We start from the raw sequence: 27142 nt of genomic DNA, 5'->3' as shown, positions 1-27142 counted from the left end.
TCCCAAACGTAAAGAACCTTTGTAAACTGGTATAAATATGATTCTGAACTCCCTATGCTCTTGGTGTAAATCTTGGGTTGTGTAGTTGGATCTATGGTACTGAAAGGAGTTTAGCCATCACAGCCCCTCTCAGCCAGGGTGTGATGTGTTTCCACAGAGTACAGCATAACACCCTCATGATCAAAACATGGCATAATCACTTTGTTAAAAAAGATTGAGGACTGTGCATGCATTCTTACTGTGCGTGGCCTCTAATGGAAATTCTCCCAAAAAATATAGCTAAAATAATGTGATACATTTTGATGACTGTTTTTCTAGTGCTAAATCTGGGGCAGCGTGAAATGGTTAAATGTAAACAGGAAAATAAAGAATTGATTGAATCCTCAATTCATCAGTCTGAGAGGTTAGCATTATTCATGTATACTGAAAAATAAATAATTTCAAAGCTTTTACTCAGTTACAGTTCATATAAGGAAATCAGTCCATTTAAATGAATTCTCTAGGCCCTAATCTATGAATTTGACATGACTGTAAATAAACATATGCATCTGTTGGTCACAGATACCTTAAAAAAAAGGCAGGGGTGTGGATCAGAAAACCAGTCAGTATCTGGTGGGACCACCACTTGCCTCATGCAGCGCGACACATCACCTTTGCACAGAGTTGCTCAAGCAGTTGATTGTGGCCTGTGGAATTTCGTCCCACTCCTCTTCACTGCCTGTGTGAAGTTGCTGGATATTGGCGGGAAATGGAACACACTGTCGTACACGTCGATCCAGAGCATCCAAACATGCTCAATGGGTGACACGTGTGGTGAGTATGCAGGCCATGGAAGAACTGGGACATTTTCACCTTCCAGGAATTGTGTACAGATCCTTGCAACATGGCGCCGTACATGATCATGCTGAAACATGAGATGATGGTGGCGGATGAATGGTACGACAATGGGCCCCAGGATCTCTTCACGGTATCTCTGTAAATTCAAATTGTCATTGATAAAATTCAGTTGTGTTTGTAGCTTATGCCTGCCCATACCATAACCCCACCGACACCATGGGGCACTCTGTTCACAACATTGATGTCATCAAATCGCTCGCCCACACGATGCCATACATGCGGTCTGCGGTTGAGGCCGGTTGGACATACTGCCAAATTCTCTAAAACAATATTGGAGGCAGCTTATGGTAGAGAAATTAACATTCAATTATCTGGCAACAGCTGTGGTGGTCCTTCCTGCAGTCAGCATGCCAATAGCATGCCCCCTCAAAACTTGAGACAAAACTTTGTGTTGTGACAAAATTGCACATTTTATTGGCCTTTTATTGTCCCCAGCACAAGGTGCACCACCAAACTGCAGTCAGTTCAAGACCCTGGTGAGGACAAAGAGCACGCAGATGAGCTTCCCTGAAATGGTTTCTGACAGTTTGTGCAGAAATTCTTTGGTTGTGCAAACCTAGAGTTTCATCAGCTGTCTGGGTGGCTGGTCTCAGACGATCCCGCAGGTGAAGAAGCCTGATGTGGAGGTCCTGGGCTGGTGTGGTTACATGTGGTCTGCGGTTATGAGGCCGCTTGCACTTACTACCAAATTCTCTAAAACGAAGCGGGTTATGGTAGAGAAATGAACATTAAATTATAATGCAACAGCTCTGTTGGACATTACTGCAGTCAGCATGCCATTTGCACACTTTGAGACATCTGTGGCATTGTGTTGTGTGAAAAAACAGCACATTTTAGAGTGGCCTTGTATTGCCCCCAGCACAATGTGCATCTGTGTAATGATCATGCTGTTTAATCAGCTTCTTGATATGCCACACCTGTCAGGTGGATGGATAATCTTGGCAAAGGAGAAATACTCACTAATAGGGATGTAAACAGAATTTGTGCACAACATTTGAGAAAAATCTGTTTTTTGTGTGTATGGAACATTTCTGGGATCTTTAATTTCAACTCATGAAACATTGGACCAAATCTTTACGTATTGCGTTTTGTTCTGTGTACATTACATGGGTGGAAAGAGTATTGAAATACACTATATATACAAAAGTATGTGGACAACCCTTAACATTAGTGGATTTGGCTATGTCAGCCACACCTGTTGCTGACAGGTTTATACAATTTAGCACACATTCATACAATCTCCATAGACACACATTAGCAGTAGAATGGCCTTGTTGAAGAGCTCAGTGACTTTCAACGTGGCACCGTTATAGGATGCCACTTACCATCAAGTCAGTTCATCAAATGTCCACCCTGCTAGAGCTGCCCCAGTCAATTGAATGTGCTGTTATTGTGAAATGGAAACATCTAGGAGCAACAACAGCTCAGCCATGAAGTGGTAGGCCACACAAGCTCACAGAATGGGACAGCTGAGCGCTGAAGCGTGTAAAAATCATCTTTCCTTGGTTGCAACACTCACTACCGAGTTCAAAACCTCTGGAAGCAATGTGAGTTCCAAACGGACTCTGGAAGCAACGTCAGTTTGCTACATGAGGCTTATTTATAATGGTTAAGTTGTTATGAATGCACTGATGTAAGTGGACGCAAGTTGCTACTTTGGAAAAAAAGATGTGCCTGTTGTCATAGCGATAGATCGAGGATTTACCGATGTAACCCGTTTTAGCTTGGACGTTGCCGTTGAGGGCTTTCATCATTTTAAAGTAGTCAATTGGGTGGGGATTCCTATGAGTTGGGTGCAATTAGCCAATGAAGAAAAGGAACATTTAAAATGGAGATAGCCTCAATGTCACTGCCCATGCTGTGTCATATACTATAATGGCACAGATGCAAAGATGAGGCCTCTATCTATCTCTATGGCCTGTTAAAACTCCCATCGACCCTCTCCTTGGCTAGCATGTTCCCACCTGATCTCACCTCACCTCCTCCCCGCCTGCCTTCCATCTTTGAGACCCGAAGACATCTATTTCCATTGTTAGAGCTGTCACTTGACTATCTTGTCAATATAATAGACAATCGTTGTATAAAGGCAGGTTGTTCTTTCCTCAGTGTTGTTCAGTGTTTGTGGTGGCATGGGGCGGCCCAAGTCCTTTTTCTTTTCCTTTTTTGGGTGTGATCTGACGATCAGTGCTGTCCAGGATCCTTGGGACTCCCCTACCCTAAAACCCTAACCTTAACCCCTACTCTTACCCTACCATAACCATGATCTAACCTTAAGTCTTACTTTACCCTTAAAAATGTTAACTTCAATGGAGTAGGGATGTCTAGTACTGCATGTTCAATATCCTAGTTTATACTAGCTTGATATTGTATAGGCTACTTTATATTATGTTATTAGTTATGACACTGGTTAATCATGTCTGTGTTGTATCTACCCTTTAGTGTCCTCCAAAACCACAACATGATTTCAGAACCTTACCTATCATACCTACCTGCCTTACAAGCAATACCATATCTCCATCCTACCCCTCAATGTGCTCCTGTGTCCTTTTCTAGTTAATAACTACTCTGAACTGGAAACCGTTCTTACAGATGCACCCTAGTGACAATATCACTCCTTAACCTAGCTTAAGATACTGTCCACCCTAGTCCTTTTCTTTAGTTACTATAATTACATTTTTTTTCACTTGAGTAATATGTGTGTATTTTTCCTTTATACACCGGCCAAAACCAGAGAACACTGGGCTAATTGTGCACCGCCCTATGGGACTCCCAATCACAGCTGGTTGTGATACAGCCTGGATTTGAACCAAGGTGTCTGTAGTAATGCCTCTAGCACTGCGATGTAGTGTCTTAGACTGCTGCGCCACTCGAGCAGTCTAAGTACTCGGAGTAAAAGTAATTTAGTTACTTTTGATATAAAAACATTGACCTTGATAATTAGCTAATTCCGCTAAGGTTACCTGAATGTTCTTACACAATCTTTTCCATGCATTAAATTGAAAAGCAAGATGAAATTAATGTAGTACGAACGAAGTTAATTTACTTTATGAGTTGCACAAAAAAAACCCTAGGATTTGTCAAATATACTATTAACATTTGAAAATAACTTAAACATTCAAAGCTATTAAAACGTATTGATATATGTAAAAAATCAATACAAAATAAAGTGCTTTTTTTTTGCCAGACTTCAAAATACTTCCATAAATAACAGCCTGGCCAGAGCCATACGAAACATGTATGTATTTTTGAGCACCTCCAAGATTTAGACAGCAATGAAAGTAGGGAGGTTGGTCTAGGAGGATGGATGGGTGTAATCCGTGACTGTCTAGCAATCCAAAGGTTGTGTGTTTGAGTCATGTCGGCATAACTGTAGAATTTTAGCTAACTTTTATTCTAAACTTAACCCAATACATCTAACCTGCTTTGTAAATTCACACATTTTTTATTACAACCATTGTTTTAGTTCTCCTAACCAGTTACGTAAAATTATCCTAACCTTTGTCGTTAGTTTCCCTAACCGCCAATGTTAATTCTCCCCGTAATTCTCCTTTGTTGTTACAGCGCAACAAGCAACCTGTTCTCAGAGAAAGATGTATAATACTATACATCCTCCGAGATATATGATAAATTGTCATCCAATTTGTATGCTATAGAGCCCCACAGTGGACGTATCATAATACCCATAAAACCTATTGATCAAACAGGGAACTGTTCCAATTCTTTTTTTCACCATACATTTTTTAGAAACACTTAAAATAAGGGCTATGTTTTGTGTAGGACTACACTAGTGTGACGTTTTGATAACCATGTAAATATCTCTCAGACAATGTGACTTTTATCAATATAGTCGGCTCTATTTCCTCTCAGATTCTAAAAATTATATTTGGCATAAAAGTAGTGTCACGTCCTGACCTTAGTTCCTTTTTTATGTCTCTATTTTAGCTTGGTCAGGGCGTGAGTTGGGGTGGGAATTCTATGTTTTGTTCTATGTTTGTATTTCATGTGTTTGGCCTGGTATGGTTCCCAATCAGAGGCAGCTGTCAATCGTTGTCTCTGATTGAGAACCATACTTAGGCAGCCTGTTTTCGCCCTTGAGTTGTGGGTAGTTGTTTTCTGTCTCTGTACCAGACAGGACTGTTCCGTTTGTGCCGTTTTGTTCTAGTGTTCAGTGTAATTAAAAGATCATGAACACGTACCACGCTGCACCTTTGTCCTCTCCTTCTTCCACCAACGACAACCGTTACAGAACTACCCACCGCAAAAGGACCAAGCAGTGTGGTAAGGAGGAATGGACATGGGAGGACATTCTGGACGGGAAGGGATCCTACACATGGGAGGAGATCTTGGCTGGAAGGGATCGCCTCCCATGGGAACAGGTGGAGGCAGCCAGGAGAGGTGAACCAGCAGTACGAGGGAACACGGCTGGCAAGGAAGCCCGAGAGGCAGCGCCAAAAATGTATTGGGGGGGGGCCACACTGGGAGATGTGCTGGGCTAAACCTCCAGCCAGGACGGGTTGTTCAGGCCCTTAGTTCGAGACCTCCAGTGCTCCTCCATGGACCGGTTTATCCTGTGCCTCTTCCAAGGACCAGGCCTCCAGTAGATCTCTCCAGCCTGGTGAGTACTGTGCCTGTTCTAAGAACCAAGTCTCCTGTCTCCCTCCAGTCCGGATCTGCCAGAGTCTCCCTCCAGTCCGGATCTGCCAGAGTCTCCCTCCAGTCCGGGTCTGCCAGAGTCTCCCTCCAGTCCGGGTCTGCCAGAGTCTCCCTCCAGTCCGGGTCTGCCAGAGTCTCCCTCCAGTCCGGGTCTGCCAGAGTCTCCCTCCAGTCCGGGTCTGCCAGAGTCTCCCTCCAGTCCGGGTCTGCCAGAGTCTCCCTCCAGTCCGGGTCTGCCAGAGTCTCCCTCCAGTCCGGATCTGCCAGAGTTGCCCGTCTATTCGGAGCCCGCTGAAAGGGTACCCAGTCCGGGGTCAGCGGCGAGGGTCGCCGCTCCAAAGGCGCCTAGACTAAGGTGGGCCTAGACTAAGGTGGAGTCCCACGCCAGAGCCGCCACCGCGGACAGATGCCCGCCCAGACCCTCCCCTATGGGTTTAGGTTTTGCGGCTGGAGTCCGCACCTTGGGGGGGGGGGGGGGGGGGGTGTACTGTCACTTCCTGACCTTAGTTCCTTTTTTAATATCTCTGTTTTAGGTTGGTCAGGGCGTGAGTTGGGGTGGGCATTCTATGCTGTTCTGTTTGTATTTCTATGTGTTTGGCCTGGTATGGTTCCCAATCAGAGGCAGCTGTCAATCATTGTCTCTGATTGAGAACCATACTTAGGCAGCCTGTTTTCACCCTTGAGTTGTGGGTAGTTTTCTGTCTCTGTACCAGACAGGACTGTTTTGTTTGTTCTGTTTTGTTCTAGTGTTCAGTGTAATTAAAAGATCATGAACACATACCACGCTGCACCTTGGTCCTCTCCTTCTTCCACCAACGACAACCGTTACAAGTTGACATCATGCAAAATTACAAATCCCTGCAAGCTCCTGCACGTCGTCTCTAGCAGACACCTTTGCTGAATCAATTTTAAACTTGTACAAGACAGTTCACAGAATTTTACATTGAAATAAATATTGCCAATTTATTCATTACTACATCAGATAATCAATCCAGAGATTCTTACCTTTGCCTCGATTTGGCAGTCTCATCCAGATCATCGTGGCATTTATAGTTCTTTATGATCGCCACATTAAAAGCTAATTTGCATTTAATTTAGGGGGGGGGGTAAATACAGCCGACTGTATTGATAATATTCACCTTGTCCAAGAGATTTACACTTATCAAAACGTCCCGCCAGGGTAAGCCTACACGTGCTTTTAAAATCCCCTATGTGAAAAATGAATGGTGGGAAAATGATTGGAACCATTTCCCTGTTTGATCGCTAGGTTTTATGGGTATTATGACTCATACTGTGGCTATTGTATGACTGAGTAAGACGTATGACGCAAGTGTCATATGAAAAACAAGGTCTTCTGGTGCACTTTGTCCATAAGAAAAATATGCCTACAATCTTTAGAGCTTTGCTTGGTGAGATAAGAACACTTGTCACAACAGTGAGTTTAAATAGTGCATTGGGATGTGTCTGCCTAACCTGCATATGGTATTTCACAATTTTTTCAAACCGCTCTATGGTAAACATTTAATCTATAACAATGTATTATATACATATTTTTACCTCTAACAATGTATCATATTTTAAAAAATGGCTTACCTCCTTTTTCGTGATTTCCAGTCTTGTCCCAACCCTGCAACTCCCGTACGGACTCTGGAGAGGTGAAGGTCGAGAGCCATGCGTCCTCCGAAACATGACCTTACCAAGCCACACTGCTCGCTTAACCTGGAAGCCAGCCGCACCAATGTGTCGGAGGAAACACTGTACAACTGGTGACCGTGTTAGTGTGCATGCGCCCGGCCCGCCACAGGAGTCGCTAGAACACAATGGGACAAGGTCATCCCGGCCAACCAAACCCTCCCCTAACCCGGGCGACGCTGGGCCAATTGTGCATTGCCTCATGTGTCTCCCGGTCGCAGCGGGCTGCAACACAGCCTGGAATCGAACCCGGGTCTGTAGTGACGACTCAAGCTGACTGGAATGGTCTCCTGCCCCCCTCACATATAAAAGTACTGTTTCACTCCCAAAGTATTTCCCTGTCTAGAAAATGTCACTGGACCAAAGAAGTTCATGAGTGTTTTTAAGCATTTAATATGCTTTGAACTGTTTAGTAAGACCCTCAATAGTTTGGCTATAAACAAAGAATACGCCTGCAAGCAAAGTTATAATAAAATGACTTCAGTTTATTGCATTTTGTGCAGACAAATCTATAAAATGGTTTGAGGAAACCATTAGCCATTGATGTATACGCCTTTGACATGGTAAAACAACACAGTAAAACAACTGTTTATATATCATTATTGAACACAATAGAGAATACATAGTTCTATATCTGTAAAATATTAAACTTGCATTGACACACAAATTAAACATCTAAGCTCTACTTTGATAATTACTGTTTTATTTACAGATGTCCCATCTTTATTCTTCATCTTTTCATTAAATACAATGTCCTCTCTCAAACAAACACATGCATACACATACACACACACTCAGCAGACACTGACATAACTGAACACGCCACTACATTTTTTTCTACATCATCACTCCTTGTTCCTAGGAGAGGGAACATAAAATTGTGAACACAAAACAATTACTAATCAAGATAGCTATTCATAGATCTACATAAAGGTCTACATTTAAAAATGCATTACAATGCTCTTATGGACCCAGTATAAATACAGTATCATACGTGACGATTTAGAAACACTAGCTTTAGTTTTTTTTCTCCTGCTTGCGTTAAGTGCTCACACTTCTTGAGATGATGAAGGAATCATGAGGGTTGCACAACAATTCAACCTTCTAAAAAAAAAAGGAGGCTTATTCAACATTAATACAATGTGTTGAGGTTTACTTTACTGTCATGAAAACGGCACATCTACATGCATATACTAGGTTCTAAAGTCTTAGGAAACCAGAATAGAGAACACACAGTAGTCCATTCTCAGTAAAAGCTACAAAATCCCCCTCACACTATGCATTGTTATCAGTTAAATCAGCAAAACAGTTCCTTGCTTAATCAAGAATAGGTCTGTATGAAAAACAATTGGTATTTTAGAAGAATATGGGTGGAAGTGCAATGCAGCAGTTGGAGCTTGTACATAAAATGGCAGTTTTTTTCTTCTTCAAATTCATCCATATAGTGCACAGATTTTGACCAAGTCCAAAAGTGCCCAACATTGCAAATAAAGGGTGTCATTTGAGACACAGATGTAGAGGAAGGTTCTACGAATAGAATGATGTGTCTAGATTTCCTTGGACTGAATAACTCTTCACAAGGGTTATGATTGATTAGAGTTGTATTTCCCCTGTGACTTGTGATTACACTGGAAGCCGCTGACATACTTGTATTGGGGGTCAAACTCAGTGTTTCAGTTAAATAATTACATAATTATTCATTTTCAATCTAAATCAACATGTATCAAGAATTATTGAGCAAATGTGCACAGTAAGACCATTGCAGTTATATTACCACTGTGATTTACTTTTTGTGGCCACAAATGCTTTACCTAAATTGTAAAATAAATACATTTAAATAAATATAAAAATGCGGAATATTAAATTGCAGAAACACACTACATTACGTGCATGCATTAAACCAATCACAATTATTCACAATTGTGCACATATGCGCTAGAACTATCACAGTGAAAAGCCTGTCCCTGCTTTGGACTGACACAAATAGCCTCTCAGCAATATAACATGTTGGATTCTAAATGAATAAATCAATGGTCTAAAGAAATTGGCTGAGTTTATTCAGGTTCTTTTACAGGGTTGTAAACAGAAGTGCATTCCAGATGAACACTTTCATAACTTCAATGTAGTCTGCGCAAGTAAAGGTCCAATGTAACAGGGTAAGGATACATGGATTTGAGAGCCCTTATCACACCCTGTTTGTTAAAAGATTTAGATTATCTGACATCTTGTTTTACTCAAGAGAAGGTTTCTAATGTACACTGAGTGTACAAAACATTGCTCTTTCCATGACAGACTGACCAGGTGAAAGATATGATCTCTTATTGATGTCACGTTAAATCCACTTCAATCAGTGTAGATGAAGGGGAGGAGACAGGTTAAAGAAAGATTTTTAAGCCTTGAGACAATTGAGACATGGATTGTGTATGTGTGCCATTCAGAGGATGAATGGTCAAGACAAAATATTTAAGTGACTTTGAACAGGGTATACTAGGTGCCAGGGGCACAGGTTTCAGTGTGTCAAGAACTGCAACGCTGGGTTTTTCACGCTCAACAGTTTTCCATGTGTATCAAGAATGGTTCACCACCCAAGGACATCCAACCAACTTGACACAACTGTGGGAAGCATTGGACTCAACTTGGTTCAGCATCCCTGTGGAATGCTTCAACACCTTGTAGTCCATGCTTCGAAGAATGTAGGCTTTTCTGAGGGCAAAAGGGGGTGCAACTCAATAATACGAAGGTGTTTCTAATGTTTTGTACACTCAGTGAATATTTCTAGGGCTGTCAAACAATTAAGAACATTTCATCGAATTAAATTGCAGGATTTGCTGTGATTAATCTCAAATTCAGAATTAACTCAAATTGAGCAGTAATTTAAGATTTCTTTTGTACAGAAAAAGCATTACAATAATATTGACACCTTGATTTTGTCCAAACTAATGGTAAGCAAAATTAGGTACATTGTTAAAGCACATTTTCTTTATCGTCAATGTCAACTTGTTTGTCAACTTGTCAACTTGTTTTTTAGCTATATATTAGGTATTTTGAACATTTCCAGACAATGCAATTAATTAGTACACTACAATTACAAAAAGTTAACTCAAGTTAACTCTGACAGCCCTGATATTTGGGACATGATACTTGGGAAACACCTGAAGGATGGTAGTTTTACTGCAACAATTCTGTCACTGACATCCTTCCCCCTTCTAAAGATGGAGTCATCAAACATGTGAATATAATACCATACTGTAAAGGTCTCTCTGACCTCTGCCAAAGGTGGAAGCCCTGGTTTTGTTGTAATATTAATAACTACCACAGTCAAACTGCTGGTGAATCAGTAGGTTGGTTGGTTATAAGGGAGGATTTTATGTGTCTATAGAAACCACATATCTAAGAACCATACTGTAGCCAAACATACAGATGATCTGCACAACGGACATCCATGTGCCAACACACAGCCATTTTCCAAAACATAGATATTCTAGTTCTATAGTTCGATGGCTCCAACACTCGTCATCTCATGTACTCAATAACTCCACACACAAAAAAGCTATGAATCTACTTGATTCCGAAGATTGCAGCATTTGAAACTTCAGCTTCATGCAACAACAATAGGCTCAGCAGTGTACTCCCAAGCCCGGATAACATCTTTCACCCATGTCAAACTGTTGATATGGCGATGGACACAGCTGAACTTTGCACATATTCTGACAAAATATATGTCCAAGAAATGCCTTATGTTTTAGTTTTACAGTAGATTTGAAATGCATAGATACCCAGTTGACACAAAAATTCATATTCCAAATCGCCATATCTTTTAAAGTTTTCTGTAGTTAATTGATGACTGAGGCCAAACATATTGAATCAATTACTAGTCTCCCTAGCCAGGCGGGTTGTAAACAATGTTCCAGCTGTGTCTGGGTTTTCCGAGACTAAACAATGACATATTTTGAGTTCAAAAGATACTCTTTGGACAATTTACTTTATGCATTACTCAATCCAAATAAGATTTCAGCGAGAATAAAACGTAAGAAAACCATATGAAACTACTGTTACAAACACCATGCAAACAGGGATATAATACATTATTTTTAATCATATTAATATTTTGAGTTACTGTATATACATTATAGTATTTTAGATTTTATTTAAATAGTTAGATATTTATATATACTGTATAGCTAAATATTTCCAAGATGATATTATTTTGATTGTAGGTAGTATTTGTGTGACACTTAGTAAGTGTGCTGAGTGAGGTTAACTATTTACCACTAACTTCTAGAAAAGACCCCAGACCTAATCACCTCTTTCCCAGCTAAGAGCTGTCAACAAAACGTACTGGCGTGTCTTACTGGGATCCAAGGGACCAGTCAAACACCTAAAAAGGTCAGTCCCCTCATTGACTTCAGCATATTTTAAAATCTATTTGGGAAACACCTGAATATTTTATATCTCAAATAAACTCTATATATTTTTTATCTGCCCTCAGAACTGCCCTTAGATATCTAGTTCAAATGATTGTTTCAGGTCTTCAATCTAAACTTAACTTAATTGAGCAATATTCGTCAATGTTGGTCCTCAAGTAGGCTGCATTTGCTCCAACTAAATAATGCTCAGTAGAGATGTTGGTTGACTAATGTCAGCTGTGAATCCCTTTGTATATATATTTTTTTATCACAAAAACAGCGTCATGTCAACATCAATAGTCAGTTAACAACTCTATTGACTATGTGATTTGTTGGAGCAAAACGTAGCTGACTGTTGAACCTCAAGGACAGTGTTGAAAACCACTGACTAGCTGCCTTGCTATTCAAGTCACCCCAACCCTGTATGCCCTTTCTACTCCCCCATATGTTTTTGGTTCAATATTTACACATGGATCAGTATAGCAGCTTTTGAAATGTTAGAACCTCTATAATGTCCTAATATGTTAGATAAACGATATCCTTCACATAAATACAGTGCACATCACACAAAATATCCAGTTTTTACATAAACTATTCAATAAATAAAATTCAACAATTTTCTTTTGAAAACAATATAATACAAAAAATAATTGAGTTATTTATATAGATAAGACTTTATATAATATGTTTCTACCACATGGTAAACAGTGCCCTCCACGGCACAGAAACTAATATGTGAAATACTTGCAAATATGAGGTCTGTATGTACACATATGTATCTATTTCCATATAATATTTGTTTACAAAAATAATTAATGATTCATGTATTAGTTCAGGGTTGATGCTTTAGACATGACCTTGTAAATATGCAGAACTTAGGAATTGACAGTAATATTATATTTAGCAAATAAATAGCTGTGCCACATTGAAAATAAATGATGTTTCTTCCCATTCTAGTACAAAGTTGTGAAGATTCGCAGTAATGCTGGGTTCAAAACTATCCATTCAAACCAGTTGTAATTTCACTGCTAAATTCCACCTTACACATAGTCAATTCGATACACAGTTTTGCCTTGGTACTACAAAGAGGTTTGTATCAAAAAGGTATTTATTTTCATATGGCACAATTTGTATGTTTGTATTTGGCAAGAATTATAGAATTCACATTTCTAGACTGGAATTAGTGTAAACCAAATCATGATGAAGAAAAATATGTATTTACTAAAAATATATCACAAACATAGTTTGAGTGTCTCTAAATTAGCAATTCACATTTTCTAATGTAAACTACTACATGGTAAAATATTGAAATGTTTGCCATTTGGTATGATAGTATTAAACAAATATAATGTTGTTTTAGATGATAACACAGTAGTTTCTTGCAATTACTATCTACGTTATATCAATACATTTTTCACGGTTTCTTCTTACAGTCCTATCACTGGTATAACAATAGTTTATGCCACCTAAAAGTCTTGTCAGCACTCTAGGTATAGCTAGTAGTAATATATATTAAATGATTGGACAAAGGACACTATTTACAGTAATCAGCTTTTTTTTGAGGGGGGGGGGGGGGGGGTCAAAGGTTGAGGTCATGATGTGTCTCTTAGCAACTTCAAATATCTCATTGTACTGTTTTCTTCACAGTATCACAGTATAAAAAGCCAGGGTTGTGATCAACACCAACTCCATCATAATTGAGTCAATTCAATGACAAATTAAATGTATTCAATTCATTAAGCACATTTCAAATACCGCCTGTGAACTGACTGGTATGAACGCTGTTCCTCTCTCCTTCCTTCCGACTGTAATATACTTCACTGCTGCTCAGGTGTCCTCAAGGTAACAATCCATAGGAAGACATGTTGCTGATGACTGATGAATTCTCGACCCACCCTCCTCCCTCAATGATTTCAACACATCGTATCGTACATAACATAAAACAACCAAATGCACAACAAAAAAACATACTGTATTCTCTAAATAAATTAATGCATACATTTAAAAAAAAAAGTAAAACATGAAATAGACCAGCAATGAGAATATATCCATCCTTCTCTTGCAAGTAACCCACATCCCTACAAAAATAAGAAGAAAAGCAACAAGATTGACAGACAGATAAAATAAAACACAAGGACAAACACAACAAAAACATCTGACCTCTAGTTTGGGGAATAATTTGTCTTTTGAATATGTCCACTCCTCTGTATAAGAAGAAACTCATGTGCCATTTGACATCTAGTGATCTGATAGCCATTGAAGAACCTAAACAGGTTTGATTCCACAGCTTTCTAGATGATGAGATGAGCAGACATTATGCTGGTAGAGGTGATTGAGAGTAAAGGAGAATTGAGCTGGTGCCTTTGGGGGGGGGGGGGGGGGTACTAACTACGTAGTGCAAAGTGAGCTGATATGTTTTGGGACGGGTTTATGTGTATATGGGTATGTGTGTGTGGGGGGAGGGGTGTTGGTGGGATGTGAGGGATGTGACTGAAGTAAAGATGCAGGGGGCGTGGAAGCAGGGGCCATAAACCATTAAGATGCAAGGTGAAGGGGTGTGGATTTGATTTGAGGTCTCTCAGGAGTAGATGGTGATGACCTCGCGTCCACCACCACGTACTAGGAGGACCCGGTTGAGACCCTCGGTGAGGACTTCCAGGAACTCCATATCTGAGAAAGGATTAGAGTTAAGGAATAAGCAAGTTTTCACATCTGGCTTTTGTAGCCTATTCATGCTAGCTATCCTGTTGAGCCTTTTGGTTTCACTTACATTTATGACAGTAGAAGCTACGTATTGTTATAGTATTATAAAATAGAGAAGTCTATAATATAACATATCTATGACAAAGATATGATAGGATACAGTTTTCCTCTCCCATGCGGTTCTTGGGTGGTCCAGGCATGTTGAGCAGCACTAGCTTGGCCTCCTTGGACTTCTTCATGATGACCTCATTGAGCCTCAGCGCTGTGTGCATGCGCCTCACGTTGGACTGGTTCCTGACGGGAGTAGGTTACAGAATGCATGTTGCATCATTACTGCTATTTCACAACAAGCATGGAAAACATTTAAACATCATGCTAATATAATACTTACAGGCTCTCCCACTCCCTGCAGCATGTTAAGAAGAGAATGACAATGCAGAGATCTTTACAACACTGAACTTACATTGAGAAGTTGTGTTGTGCGGATGACACTCAAAGCCTTTCAAACCTTTGTGGTATTACTTCTGAAACTAGCTTATAAACAACTGCCACCCCCCAACAGTAACAACCTATAAATACTTTGACCTTATTTTCTATTTACTTTAAAGGGAAAGGGGGATACCTAGTCAGCTGTACAACTGAATGCATTCAACTGAAATGTCTCTTCCGCATTTAACACGGTTTAGGAATACACTCCCAGAAAAAAGGGTTCCAAAAGCATTCTTCGGCTGTCCCCAAAGGAGAACCCTCGTTGGTTCCAGATAAAACCCTTTTTGGTTCCAGGTAGAACACTTTTGGGTTCCATGTAGAACCAACCCTCTGTTGAAAGAGATGGTTCTACATGGAACCAAAAGGGTTCTATCTGAAACCAAAAGTGGTTATTCAAAGGGCTCTCCTATGGGGACAGCCGAAGAACCTTTAAAGGTTCTAGATAGCACCTTTTTTCCCTAAGAGAGTAGTCCACACAAGCCTTCGGACACGTGATTGAAAGTGAAAGTGACAGCAGACTCACGGCTTCATGTTGAAGATGTCTTTGACCCCGCCCTGCTCTGGGTGGCCTGCTGCAGCCTGGGTCTCAGCCTTGTCTGTCCAGGTCATCTGCACCTCCGACCCGGGGGTGGCAGCGCTCCCTGCGGGCGTGGTGGGGGACGTGGGGTTCTTATTGTGGATCAGCTGCACCTGTTTAGGGCGGGAGACAGCCACAGACTAAGAGAGGGACACCACACAACAACGTGACAGGGTGAAGGAAAGAAAGAGATCTGTCAGTTGGGGTGACGCAATAAAAACACCAGACCACCACTGGGCGGTGAGTTGAAAGCACAATTGGGGCACTGTAACAAAGAAACTAGGTAAGATGCCGTTCTGTCATATCCCTTCTTTATGCTGTAGAGGAAAAGGTCCCCTTAAAATGCTACACGCCAGAGAACAATGTCAAAGTGAGAGAATTGGCATTTTGACAGAGGATGAGGTAAGGCAGTAGGCCTAGAGTTGACAGAGGATAGACAGAACAAATAAAAAAATGCAGCGGATGAGAGAGATGGTGAAAAATAGAACCATTTAAATACAGCAGAATGAAGGACAGATAGAGTAGCACATGGGGATGTGTGAAACTTACTCCTCAGCCTGAAGTGTCCCCAATTATGCCAGAGAATAGCTAGCTTTTCATGTGGTGCTGACTGGTAAGACGCTTTAGGAGGGGTGGTCACGTCTGCAAGCAAGGCACAGGTCCTGGGTTTGAGGCTCGGTGTGAGTTGAATCAGTAGGATGTGGTACTAGCTAAGCAAGCAGCGTGGTGTCCTTTACAGTGGTGCCTAGTGACTCGGATCTACAGTTGCGCTCAGCTCAACACTGGGATCAATGTTGAGTAAGTTCTAGGGGTGAATGTAGAACGTGGGAATGTGTGAAACTTACTCCTCAGCCTGAAGTGTCCCCACTTATGCCAGAGAATAGCTAGCTTTTCACGTGACGCTGACTGGTAAGATGCTTTAGGAGGGCGGTCACGTGCGCTAGCAAGGCACAGGTCCTTGGTTGGAGCCTCGGTGTGAGCCAAATCAGGAAGAATCGGTGCTCGTTAAGCAAGCAGTGTGGCATCCTTTACACATAGTACAAAGGTTGATCAGAGAGTTAGGTATGAGGACACTTCTGTACCTCCTCCTCTGGTTTCTCCTCCACGCTGACTCCTGCCGGCTCCTCACTGCTCTGCTGAGACTGCAAGTTAGACGGGTTCTTACGACGGATAGAACCACGGGATGAATCAGTGATGCTCTGGATCTGTGAAAATCAAAGCAGCAAGAGGTTTTAAAGAAAGACAAAGAGTTCAAACATGAGACTTCGAGTTGAGATATGTAAGTTACTGGTACAACAAATCACAGAGAAGCAATGTGTCAATACTTGACAGATTATAACTGGAGGGGTGGATAGCTCAACGCAAAGCCAGATTTGATGCTTATGTTCTGTAGCATGTGTTTTTCTGTATTTTTTTTATTTTTACATGCATGACATTATAGAATGAATACTTGTTTTTGAAGTGGAATAGTCATTGTTAGAGCACACAGGTTGTTCTGTAAGTCCTCACACTTTATCTTATCTGATGTTAATATTGTTCAGTCTGCTTTCTTGATTAATGAGATAGATCAGTCCAGGGCAAGTGCAGACACAGAGATTGCATTTTAAACCTAGCTCAGTAATTATAATCATTCCCCTGCTGCCTTCCCCTGTTGCCTGCATTTCAAAACCAGTGAGTGATGATGGCTGGCTGAATACAAATAACAAGGTAGAGGTGAACTATGAGTTATACATTAGAGGAGGGAGGTGTCAGGGCTTACTTCTCTCTCCATCTCATTTTTGGTGAGGTGCATCTGTTTGAGGATCTGGGAGCGCTGCTCCATCACCAGGGTCTTCTCATATGTATAGGCTGAGATGTCACTGTCATGCTAAAAATGGGTGTTAAAACATACTGTATCAATGCACATTATTTGACTGAACTGCCATTGCTCTCACCAATACATCACCTTACGGAGCATATGTTAAAAACATTTAACATGGTTTTGTCTCTCACCATTTCCACCACCTCGACCTCGGCATCGATACGCAGGTGATACAGGAAGGTGATCAGGTCTTTCTTCATCTGGATGCTGTTGTCGTCCATTTGGGCCACGGTGAAAATGCGCATCTTACACTTCCTCCAAACCTGTCAACACAAGAAAGTCTATGGCTGATTGCTGAATAACAAACACTGAAAAACATGTTCTCTCCAAATCCCCAAAATGTGATCCCACCTTGTGCTGGCGGAGAAGGAAGGGCAGCAGCATCAGCATGCCTCCATCATGGACGATCCACCACACGTCAATGTGGCCTTCAGTGAAGCGTTCTCCGTTCGACGGGTAGGCAGCGATGTTTTTAGGGACCAGCAGAGCCATGCTTGCTGCAGTCGTCTCCCTAACCACCTCTGCAGAGGTGTTGAACATGAGTTAGGATATGATGATGATAACACACAAAACCTTCCCAAAGCATTCTTAGCATAGTGAAAAACCTGTCATCTGACCACCTCTAACTCACCGATGAAGTTCCTGAAGCGCAGGTTGTCCTCTGCCTGTTTCCAGGTGCGTGGCCAGCTGACCAGCACAGTGTTGTGCTTCAGGCCTCCCAGCCCCCCGACCTGGATCAGGTGGGAGGTCCCATCCCTCAGGTTGGAGGAGATCACCACCTGGGAGAAACCCTTCACCTTCTCTGTCTCCATCAGCTTCCTCAGAGACTGGAGCACACAGTGGAAGAGAGACCAGGGTGTTATAAATGATTCATAAATGATTCATCACTGTTTCTGTGTGTGTGTCTCTCAGACAGTACAAACCTGATCTGCCTTCTGGGCCTCTGCATGGTTGTTGAGGAAGGTGCCCACCACTGAGGTACCCACGATGGTAAGACCTTTTCCTGCTTTCAGCTGATTGGTCAGGGACAGCAGACGGGGCTGCTCCACATTCTGTTCTGAATCCATGCTCACCAGAACCATAATCTGAGGCCTAACCAGCAAGAATATCAACCATCAGTCACATTCAGATTTACAGAGAGACTAAAGCTGGAAACCGGCAGAAATACCATAGATAATGTATTTTTTATTATTATTCATGAATATCAAATATCAATATCAAATCTCAATATAATCAAATAAATTTCCCTTGAGTTCAGTATGGTATAGATGATGACTAAAGCTTGTGCAATAATGGAAGTGTATCTTGTAGTTGTGAGTACCCCTCTCTGTGACTCACTGACCTCCAGTTCTTGGTGTGAGGCGGTCCCTCCTCCAGCCTCATGAGGGCGAAGCGAGCAGCGCTGAGTGAGATGCCACGTATACCATCTCCCCACTCCTTCTCTGCCCTGTCACACAACACCGAGCAGAGAGTTAGAGCCAATTAACCATCAATGAACTGAAATGTTCACTGATGCTTAGTATGTGTGTTTAATAGCCTGTGAGTGTGAACATGAGAACATCCCAACAGTGTTTAACCATTGTATTTCAAAATCTCCAGTTTGATTTATATTTCATTCACATATATTTTTTAATGCCAAGAGTGTGCAAAGCTGTCATGAAGGCAAAGGGTGGCTACTTTGAAGAATCTCAAATATAAAATATATTTTGATTTGTTTCACACTTTTTTTTCACTATTATTTTACAATGTCGAAAATAGTAAAAATAAATACTTTCGACTGGTACTGTGTGTGTATTGTAATATATATATATATATATATATGAGGACAATATTAGCATTACATGTAAGTCAGTTTTTACCATCTCCTCTTTGGTCACTGTGAGAGTTCCACATGTTGTGTCTGAAAGTGGTGACATGCCAAATGGTGCTAACCGGACAAATGTAACTGCTATTCCTACTTTCTTTTCTTTTCCTAATACGTATAATCCAATCTTTGAGTCTCCTGTTGCTCTGAAATCTCAAAGTAATCTGACTTGTATTGAAACTCTGTGATTTTAAATGCAGAAAAGGCTTGACATTTTAACAACTTAACATGCATAGTTTATTACCTAAAATGGATCATGTCAGGATGTGGACCTCTCAGGCAGACCCTGATATTTTTATTTGATCTGAAACTTGGTTAACTGATAAAACTCTGATTAAAATGTGTTTAGGGCTGATAGGAAAGGCCAAGGTGGTGGTGTTGCAATTTACACAAATAATCTTCTTTCTTTGTCTCTGTTAAAGGCTACCACCAGTCCTTAACAATTTGAATTTTTGGCTTTAAGTCTTTAGTTGGGTTTAAACCAAAAAATAACAGTTATGTGAACCTATCGTCCACCCTCCACCAAGAAGTGTGTACTAAAGGAACTCACTGATTTAATTGCAATATTTATAACCCCAGAGGTGTTGATCGCAGGAGATTTTAATCTTGCATGGGGAATGCAGGATGCTGACTGACTGTTTAAATTATTTTTGTACTAAATCTAAATTTGTGCCAGCTGATGACAAAGCCTACTCGTCCAAACTTAAAGGACCCTACGAACTTTGATTGACGTCATATTTACAAATACTCCAGAGTAATATGCTTGGAGTGGGGTATTTTCTTTGGATATTAGTGACCACTGTCCCATTGTATGTGTCAAAGATATACGGATGACTAGATCCATAGAGGAATACATTTTTTTTTAATGAACAGGCCTTTTTTTGTGATCTTTATTTTGGTGACTTTGATTGTATTGCATGACCTGACCCAGAGTTGGCTCTGAATCCCTTCTCAAATGTTTTCAACTGTATTGCAGATAAACATGCTCCCTTTAAAAAACTGAGAATTAAAAAATAGGTCTTGCCCTTGGTTCAGTCCTGAGCTATCTGAAGTCATACACAACAGAGATGCTGCCTGGGCGAAAGCTAGATTCACAGACTCGGGCCCAGACTGGCAGTCTTTCAGGCGATTGAGAAATCGGTGTGTATAAAAATAGTTAAAAAAGCAAAATCGGATTATTATGTTAATACACTATCTGAATGTACAGGGAAACCAGCTACATTCTGGAAAGTTGTTATGTCACTGAAAGGTTGTGTCTCCTCTTCTCTCCCCCAATAAATAAATGTAGATTTAATTTTAATCGCCATTTTATCTCTGCAGGCTATGTATTTGAATGTATTTCAAAGCCAGCTCTTGAAAATAATAGTTTGTTGATGGTGAAAATATATTGACTGAAAATGCTGGTCAGGAGTTTTCTTTTTGGAAATTCACCGATAAAGAGGTCCTGGATGCTTTGCTAACATTAGACAAAATAAATCCACAGGGGCTGATCATTTGCAGCCTGGTCTGCTTAAGTGTGCAGCTCCCTTTATTGCTGGCTCTGTAGCACACATTTGAATTAACATTGTTATCAGGAAGTATTCCCAAACCATGGAAATCCACATGTGCTGCCACTACATTAGGAGGGATACAAAGGTTCTTGACAACTATCGCACCATTTCAAGACGACCTTCTTTAGTGAAGATTCCTGAATCCTTGGTTAATGTACAACTTAATTCCTTTTTACCTGATAATTGTATTTTTAATATAAACCAATCAGGGTTTAGGCCTGGGCATAATATTACCACAGCAACAATGCTAGTTGTTAATGATCTTGTCAATACCTTGGGTGCTAAAAAGAGCTGCGCTGCTTTGTTTATTGACCTGTCAAAGGCGTTCGACACTGTTAATCATTCTGTTTTGCTGAAGAAGTTATCAAAAATAGGCCTGGGATATACAGCCCGTTTAAGGTTTCAGAATTATCTTAGTGACAGAACTCAGGTCATCTTCACAGATGGGGTTAAATCTGAATTCCTTGAGATTCAAAAAGGTGTTCCTCAGGGTTTGATTTATTAGTACTGTTGTTCACCTTGTACATTCATGACATAGGAAACACTGTTAATACTTGTAACATTCATCTCTATGCAGATGACACAGTTTCGTATTCCTGTGCCACCTCGGTGCAGCAGGCCATTCGTGAACTTCAGCATGAATTCAGAAATCACTTACAGATCTTAAATTAAATCAATTTTACTTGTCACATGCGTCAAATACAACCGGTGTAGACGTTACAGTGAAATGCTTACTTCACAAGCCCTTAACCAACAATGCAGCTTTAAGAAAATAAGAGAGATAAGAATAACAAATAATTAAAGAGCAGCATTAAATAACAACAGCGGGGCTATATAAATGGGGTACCTGTACAGAGGCAATGTGCGAGGGCCCTGGTGCCGAGGTAATATGTACATGTAGGTAGAGTTATTAAAGTTACTATGCATAGATAACAGTGAGTAGCAGTAGCGTGGGGAGGGGGGGGGGGGGGGGGTGCAAATAGTCTGGGTAGCCATTTGATTAGCTGTTCAGGAGTCTTATGGCTTGGGGGTAGAAGTTGTTTAGAAGCCTCGTGGACCTAGACTTGGCACTCCGGTAACGCATGCCGTGCGGTAACAGAGAGAACAGTCTATGACTAGGGTGGCTGGAGTCTTTGACAATTTTTAGGGCCTTCCTCTGACACTGCCTGGTATAGAGGTCCTGGATGGCAGGAAGCTTGGTCCCTGTGATGTACTGGGCCGTACGCACTACCCCCTGTAGTGCCTTGCGGTCGGAAAGCCGAGCAGTTGCCATACCAGGCAGTGATGCAACCCGTCAGGATGCTCTCGATAGTGCAGCTGTAAAGACTTTTGAGGATCTGAGGACCCATGCCAAATCTTTTCAGTCTCCTGAGAGGGAATAGGTTCTGTTGTGCCCTCTTCACAAATGTCTTGGTGTGCTTGGACCATGTTAGTTTCTTGATGATGTGGATGCCAAGGAAATTGAAGCTCTTAACCTGCTCCACTACAGCCCCATCGATGAGAATGGGGGCATGCTTGGTCCTCCTTTTCCTGTAGTCCACAATCATCTCCTTTGTCTTGATCATGTTGAGGGAGACGTTGTTGTCCTTGCACCACACGGTCAGGTCTCTGACCTCCTCCCTATAGGCTGTCTCATCATTGTCGGTTATCAAGCTTACCACTATTATGTCATCAGTAAACTTAATGATGGTGTTGGAGTCGTGCCTGGCCGTGCAGTCATGAGTGAACAGGGAGTACAGGAGGAGACTGAGCACGCACCCCTGAGGGGCCCCTGTGTTGAAGATCAGCGTGGCGGATGTGATGTTACCTACCCTTAACACTCGTCAGGGAGTCCAGGATCCAGTTGCAGAGGGAGGTGTTCAGTCCCAGGGTCCTTAGCTTAGTGATGAGCTTTGAGGGCACTATGGTGTTTGAACGCTGAGCTGTATTCAATGAATAACATTCTCACACAGGTGTGCCTTTTGTCCAGGTGTGAAAGGGCAGTGTGGAGTGCAATAGAGATTGCATCATCTGTGGATCTGTTTGTGTGGTATGCAAATTGGAGTGGGTCTAGGGTTTCTGGGATAACGGTGTTGATATGAGCCTTTCAAAGCATTTCATGGCTACATACGTGAGTGCTACGGGTTGGTAGTCATGTAGGCAGGTTACCGTAGTGTTCTTGGGCACAAGGACTATGGTGGTCTGCTTTAAACATGTTGGTATTGCAGACTCAGACAGGGAGAGGTTGAAAATGTCAGTGAAGACACTTGCCAGTTGGTCAGCGCATGCTCGGAGTACACGTCCTGGTAATCCGCCTGGCCCTGTGGCTTTGTGACCTGTTTTAAGGTCTTACTTACATCGGCTCCGGAGAGCGTGATCACACAGTCATCGGGAAAACAGCTGATGCTCTCATGCATGTTTCAATGTTACTTGTCTTGAAGTGAGCATAGAAGTTATTTAGCTTGCCTTGTAGGCTCATGTTACTGGGAAGCTCTTGGCTGTGTTTCCCTTTGTAGTCTGTAATAGTTTGCAAGCCCTGCCACATCCAACGATCGTCGGAGTTGGTGTAGTGCGATTCGATCTTAGTCCTGTAATGAAGCTTTGCTTGTTTGATGGTTCATCTGATGGCAAAGTGGGATTTCTTATAAGCTTCTGGGTTAGAGTCCCATTCCTTGAAAGCAGCAGCAGCAGCAGCTTTATCTCAGTGCAAATGTTGCCTGTAAATCATGGCTTCTGGTTGGGGTATGTATGTACAGTCACTGTAGGGACGACGTCCTCGATGTACTTATTGATAAAGCCAGTGACTGATGTGCTGTACTCTTCAATGTCATTTGAAGAATCTCGGAACATATTCCATTCTGTGCTAGCAAAACAGTCCTGTAGTTTAGCATCTGCTTCATCTGACCACTTTTTTTATAGGCCGAGTCACTGGTGCTTCCTGCATTAATTTTTGCTTGTAAGCAGGAATCAGGAGGATAGAATTATGGTTAGATTTGCCAAATGGAGGGCGAGCTGTGTTGAGTAAAGGTGGTCTAGAATTTTTTTCCCTCTGGTTGCACATTTAACATGCTGATAGAAAATTAGGTAAAACTGATTTAAATTTCCCTGCATTAAAGTCCCCGGCCACTAGGAGCACCGCCTCTGGATGAGTGTTTTCCTGTTTGCTTATGGCGGTAGACAGCTCATTGAGTGCGGTTTTAGTGCCAGCATCGATCTGTGGTGGTATGTAGACAGCTACCAAAAATACAGATGAAAACTCTCTAGGTAGATAGTATGGTCTACAGCTTATCATGAGATACTCTACCTCAGTTGAGCAAATGGAGCCCAAATTGAACTTGTTTCTCAATACGTACCTGGGTGTCTGGATTGATGACAAGTTGTCCTTCGTAACTCATATAGAAAATATGTCTAAGAAGCTAAGATTCAAGATTGTCTGTTCATATCGAAATAAATCATGCCTCTATATTGAAAACAGGAGAACAATTGTTCAAACAACGCTTCTCCATGTATTGGATTTTGGTGAAATTGTTTACATGCATGCGGCAACCTTTGTACCATTCCGCAATACGTTTTATCACAGGGGACAATTTTAGGACTCATCATTGTCGTCTGTATAAAAATGTGATGGACCTCTGTCCGTAAGAAGAGAGCTGCATTCTCTTTGATTTATTTACAAAGCAATCTTACAGAAACTCCCCTCATATGTAACTTCATTCATTAAGTTAAGAATCATAAGTTACCAAACCTGTTCTCAGGAATGGATAATACTAGCGATCCCTTCAGTCTCCACAGATTTGGGAAAATCTGAGTTTTGTTATTTTGTTATTGTGTGCTGAATTATATAGTTTTATACACATATATGAGTATTATGTTTTTATTGTAATATGTACAGGGCTCTCTTGTGAAATAGATTTTAAATCTCAAGGTTAAATAAATAAAAATATACATACAGTACCAGTCAAAAGTTTAGACACACTTACTCATTCCAGGGTTTTTCTTTATTTTGACTATTATATATAATTTCTTAGTTGCGATTTTTCTTTGCTTTGTAGTCCAAAGTTGGAAGCTCACTCACCCAGCGAACTCAATGTATTTGTAGATGCAGGTAGCAATCACCATGGCAACAATGGCGTAGTACCAGGAACAGATAAACATGAGCGACAGACACAAGCTCATGCCCAAGAAGGAGAGAGCCCTGTTGGGGAGAGGGACAGGAAGTTATATCCTCAGTCTGTTGCTGCGATAGTCAAACCAGTCACTGATTATAATAATGGCCACAGATTGGAGACAGGATATCTTGTCTCTCTGTCTGCTGTTGTTACATTCAAGCCAGTAGAGGATCATTATAGGCTAAGCCAGGCTCCAGATTCCCACAGTGTCTCTGGCAGACTACTCAGGTAAATAACTGCTTCCTAACAGGAACCTACCTGGTCTGGCTTGATATCCAGTGCAAAACACAAATGCTGTAGTAGACTGTTTCACACCTGAGAATATTAGCTAAGCAGCGCTCTTTGGCGATGATCCCATGGCTAAGATCTAGAGCTATGTCTGCTATGTTGAGTTGTTTAACCAACCAGTGGTAGAACTTGAAGCGAGGCCTCCAGTTGGGGGTTCTCAGCAGAGTTTGCAGGGCACAGGCCAGGTTGACAAACATGTAGCACATCAAGAAGAACCTACACAGAGAGAGAAAGAAGAACTCAGAACAGCTATACTTGCTACCAAGACATAACCATCTCCATAGTGTGTTCAGGAGAAGCAGAGTATATATTAGACATGTGGTTGTCTTACATGGAGAGGATGGGGGCAACAGCGTCCAGAGAGGCGATGATGATGCCTATCTCACAGATACTGGCTGTGAGGAGTAGGGCCCAGGTAGGCTCTCCGTTGGCCTTGCCATGCCCAAAAACCTACAGACAATGCACAACAGTGAGGTACAATGAACTATTAACACCCACACCTGAATCTATAGCACGGCACATTGTAGTATTAAGTTGAGTGGACTGCAAGAGTTTCAGCCCCTCTCGTCCTCTCATTCAGGTCACACTGGTCCTTGCTGCAGCATGATTAATCACTATCGTCCCTATATCACACGTTAGACATGTCTGCTCAGTCTGGGAAACTTTTCCTAATTTAATCAGTGGGGGTGACAGACGGCTCCTGTCACAGCAACTCAACCTGAGCCTGGACTATAGTAGGACCATGAATTAGTAATCACTGCTAGCCCCGACACACTTGAGGGCTATTTGAGTAGAGTGGATCTACATTTCTCTGAACAAACAGAGAAATTGTCTCGATGGTATTAGAAGAGTAGAAATAGTGGTTCTGGTAATAATATGCAGTATAACATATACAGAAAATTACTAATGTCCGCTGATTGACCACTCCACGAAGTAAATAGTGCTAGTGTATGTATGTATGTATGTATGTATGTATGTATGTATGTATGTATGTATGTGTGTGTGTGTGTGTGTGTGTTCACTCACTTTAAGGAAAGGGATTACGCTATCGCGGGAGATGGCCTGCAGGAGGCGTGGCGCTCCAGTCAAACTCTGAAGCCCTGCCCCACAGGTGGAGAAGAAGGAGCCAATCACGATCACCCATGGTGAAGGCCATGCCAGGGTACCAATTACAAGGTTACCATCCACCCCCTCACCAAACCTGAAGTCAGAGAGACAGATCTAAGTTGCCTTTTTCAATTCGTTTTTGTCATAACAGCTACCCTCGTCCACTGTCCATTGCAGTATCAATTCAGTGCACACATTCTCAATCAAGTCCTTTAAGTATTATTTGTTATTCTATGTGTTGCATCTGATTACATGGACAATTAGTGGGAGAGTATTGATTTTGAGATGGGCAAGACTCACGAGGCAACGATGCTAGCTATAGTAATACAGGAAGTGGATGTAGAGTGGAATACAAATAACTCACTTGTCCCTCAGGACCACCCCTTCAATGCAGGCCCCAAACAGGACCACGGCAGACATGTCTGGGAGGAGCAGTGAAGGAACACACACACAGACCTCACAATACACACATTACACAATGAAGAGCAACAATACGCTGCACTTGACCCATTTATGAAATTGCTTATTCCAGTTACTAATAAGCATGCACCCGTTAAGAAAACGTCTGTAACAACTGTTAAATCCCTGTGGATTGATAAGGAATGGAAAAATTGTATGGTTGAGAGGGATGAGGCAAAAGGAATGGCAAATAAGTGTCTGCACAAAAACATACTGCAAATTGAGAAATTATGTGAATAAACTGAATAAAAAAAACAAGAAACTACACTATGAAACAAAGATAAATTATATGAAGAACGATAGTTCTGAAATTCTGGGCAAAAGGCAAACTCAGCTCCATCATTTATTGAATCAGATGGCTCCATCATAAAACCCAGTGATATTGCCAACTATTTTAATGTTTTTTTCATTAGAAAGGTTAGCAAACTTAGGCATGCCATGCCAGCAA

The 27142-nt window shown here is 41.4% G+C and overlaps 1 protein-coding gene across 3 annotated transcripts in view; it reads right to left on the bottom strand.

Moving 5' to 3' along the window:
* Positions 1-7709: 7709 nt before the first annotated feature.
* The window catches only part of LOC110492468 (solute carrier family 12 member 5), a 100433-nt gene continuing 81000 nt past the window's right edge, over positions 7710-27142 (bottom strand). Inside the window, exons 11-26 of one of the 3 annotated variants that reach the window (XM_021566815.3) lie at positions 26600-26657; positions 26155-26329; positions 25460-25578; positions 25246-25344; positions 24747-24866; positions 18621-18725; positions 18202-18370; positions 17910-18105; positions 17630-17799; positions 17410-17541; positions 17177-17284; positions 16500-16622; positions 15364-15530; positions 14743-14757; positions 14512-14645; positions 7710-14318 (exon numbers count right to left, since the gene is read on the bottom strand). In XM_021566815.3, the coding sequence (XP_021422490.1) occupies positions 14227-14318; positions 14512-14645; positions 14743-14757; positions 15364-15530; positions 16500-16622; positions 17177-17284; positions 17410-17541; positions 17630-17799; positions 17910-18105; positions 18202-18370; positions 18621-18725; positions 24747-24866; positions 25246-25344; positions 25460-25578; positions 26155-26329; positions 26600-26657 (1982 nt within the window). In that variant the 3' untranslated portion in view covers positions 7710-14226. Of the gene's footprint in view, positions 14319-14511; positions 14646-14742; positions 14758-15352; positions 15558-16499; positions 16623-17176; positions 17285-17409; positions 17542-17629; positions 17800-17909; positions 18106-18201; positions 18371-18620; positions 18726-24746; positions 24867-25245; positions 25345-25459; positions 25579-26154; positions 26330-26599; positions 26658-27142 lie in introns of those variants that run through there. The other 2 variants (XM_090203707.1, XM_090203709.1) reach the window with 2 other exon arrangements.

This window comes from Oncorhynchus mykiss, chromosome 16 (assembly GCF_057628025.1).
Source record: "Oncorhynchus mykiss isolate SJ-2025 chromosome 16, ASM5762802v1, whole genome shotgun sequence".
In the NCBI taxonomy this organism is placed as follows: Eukaryota; Metazoa; Chordata; class Actinopteri; order Salmoniformes; family Salmonidae; genus Oncorhynchus; species Oncorhynchus mykiss.
Note: the sequence above shows the minus strand (reverse complement) of the source record. Positions and strands in the feature narration are given on the sequence as shown.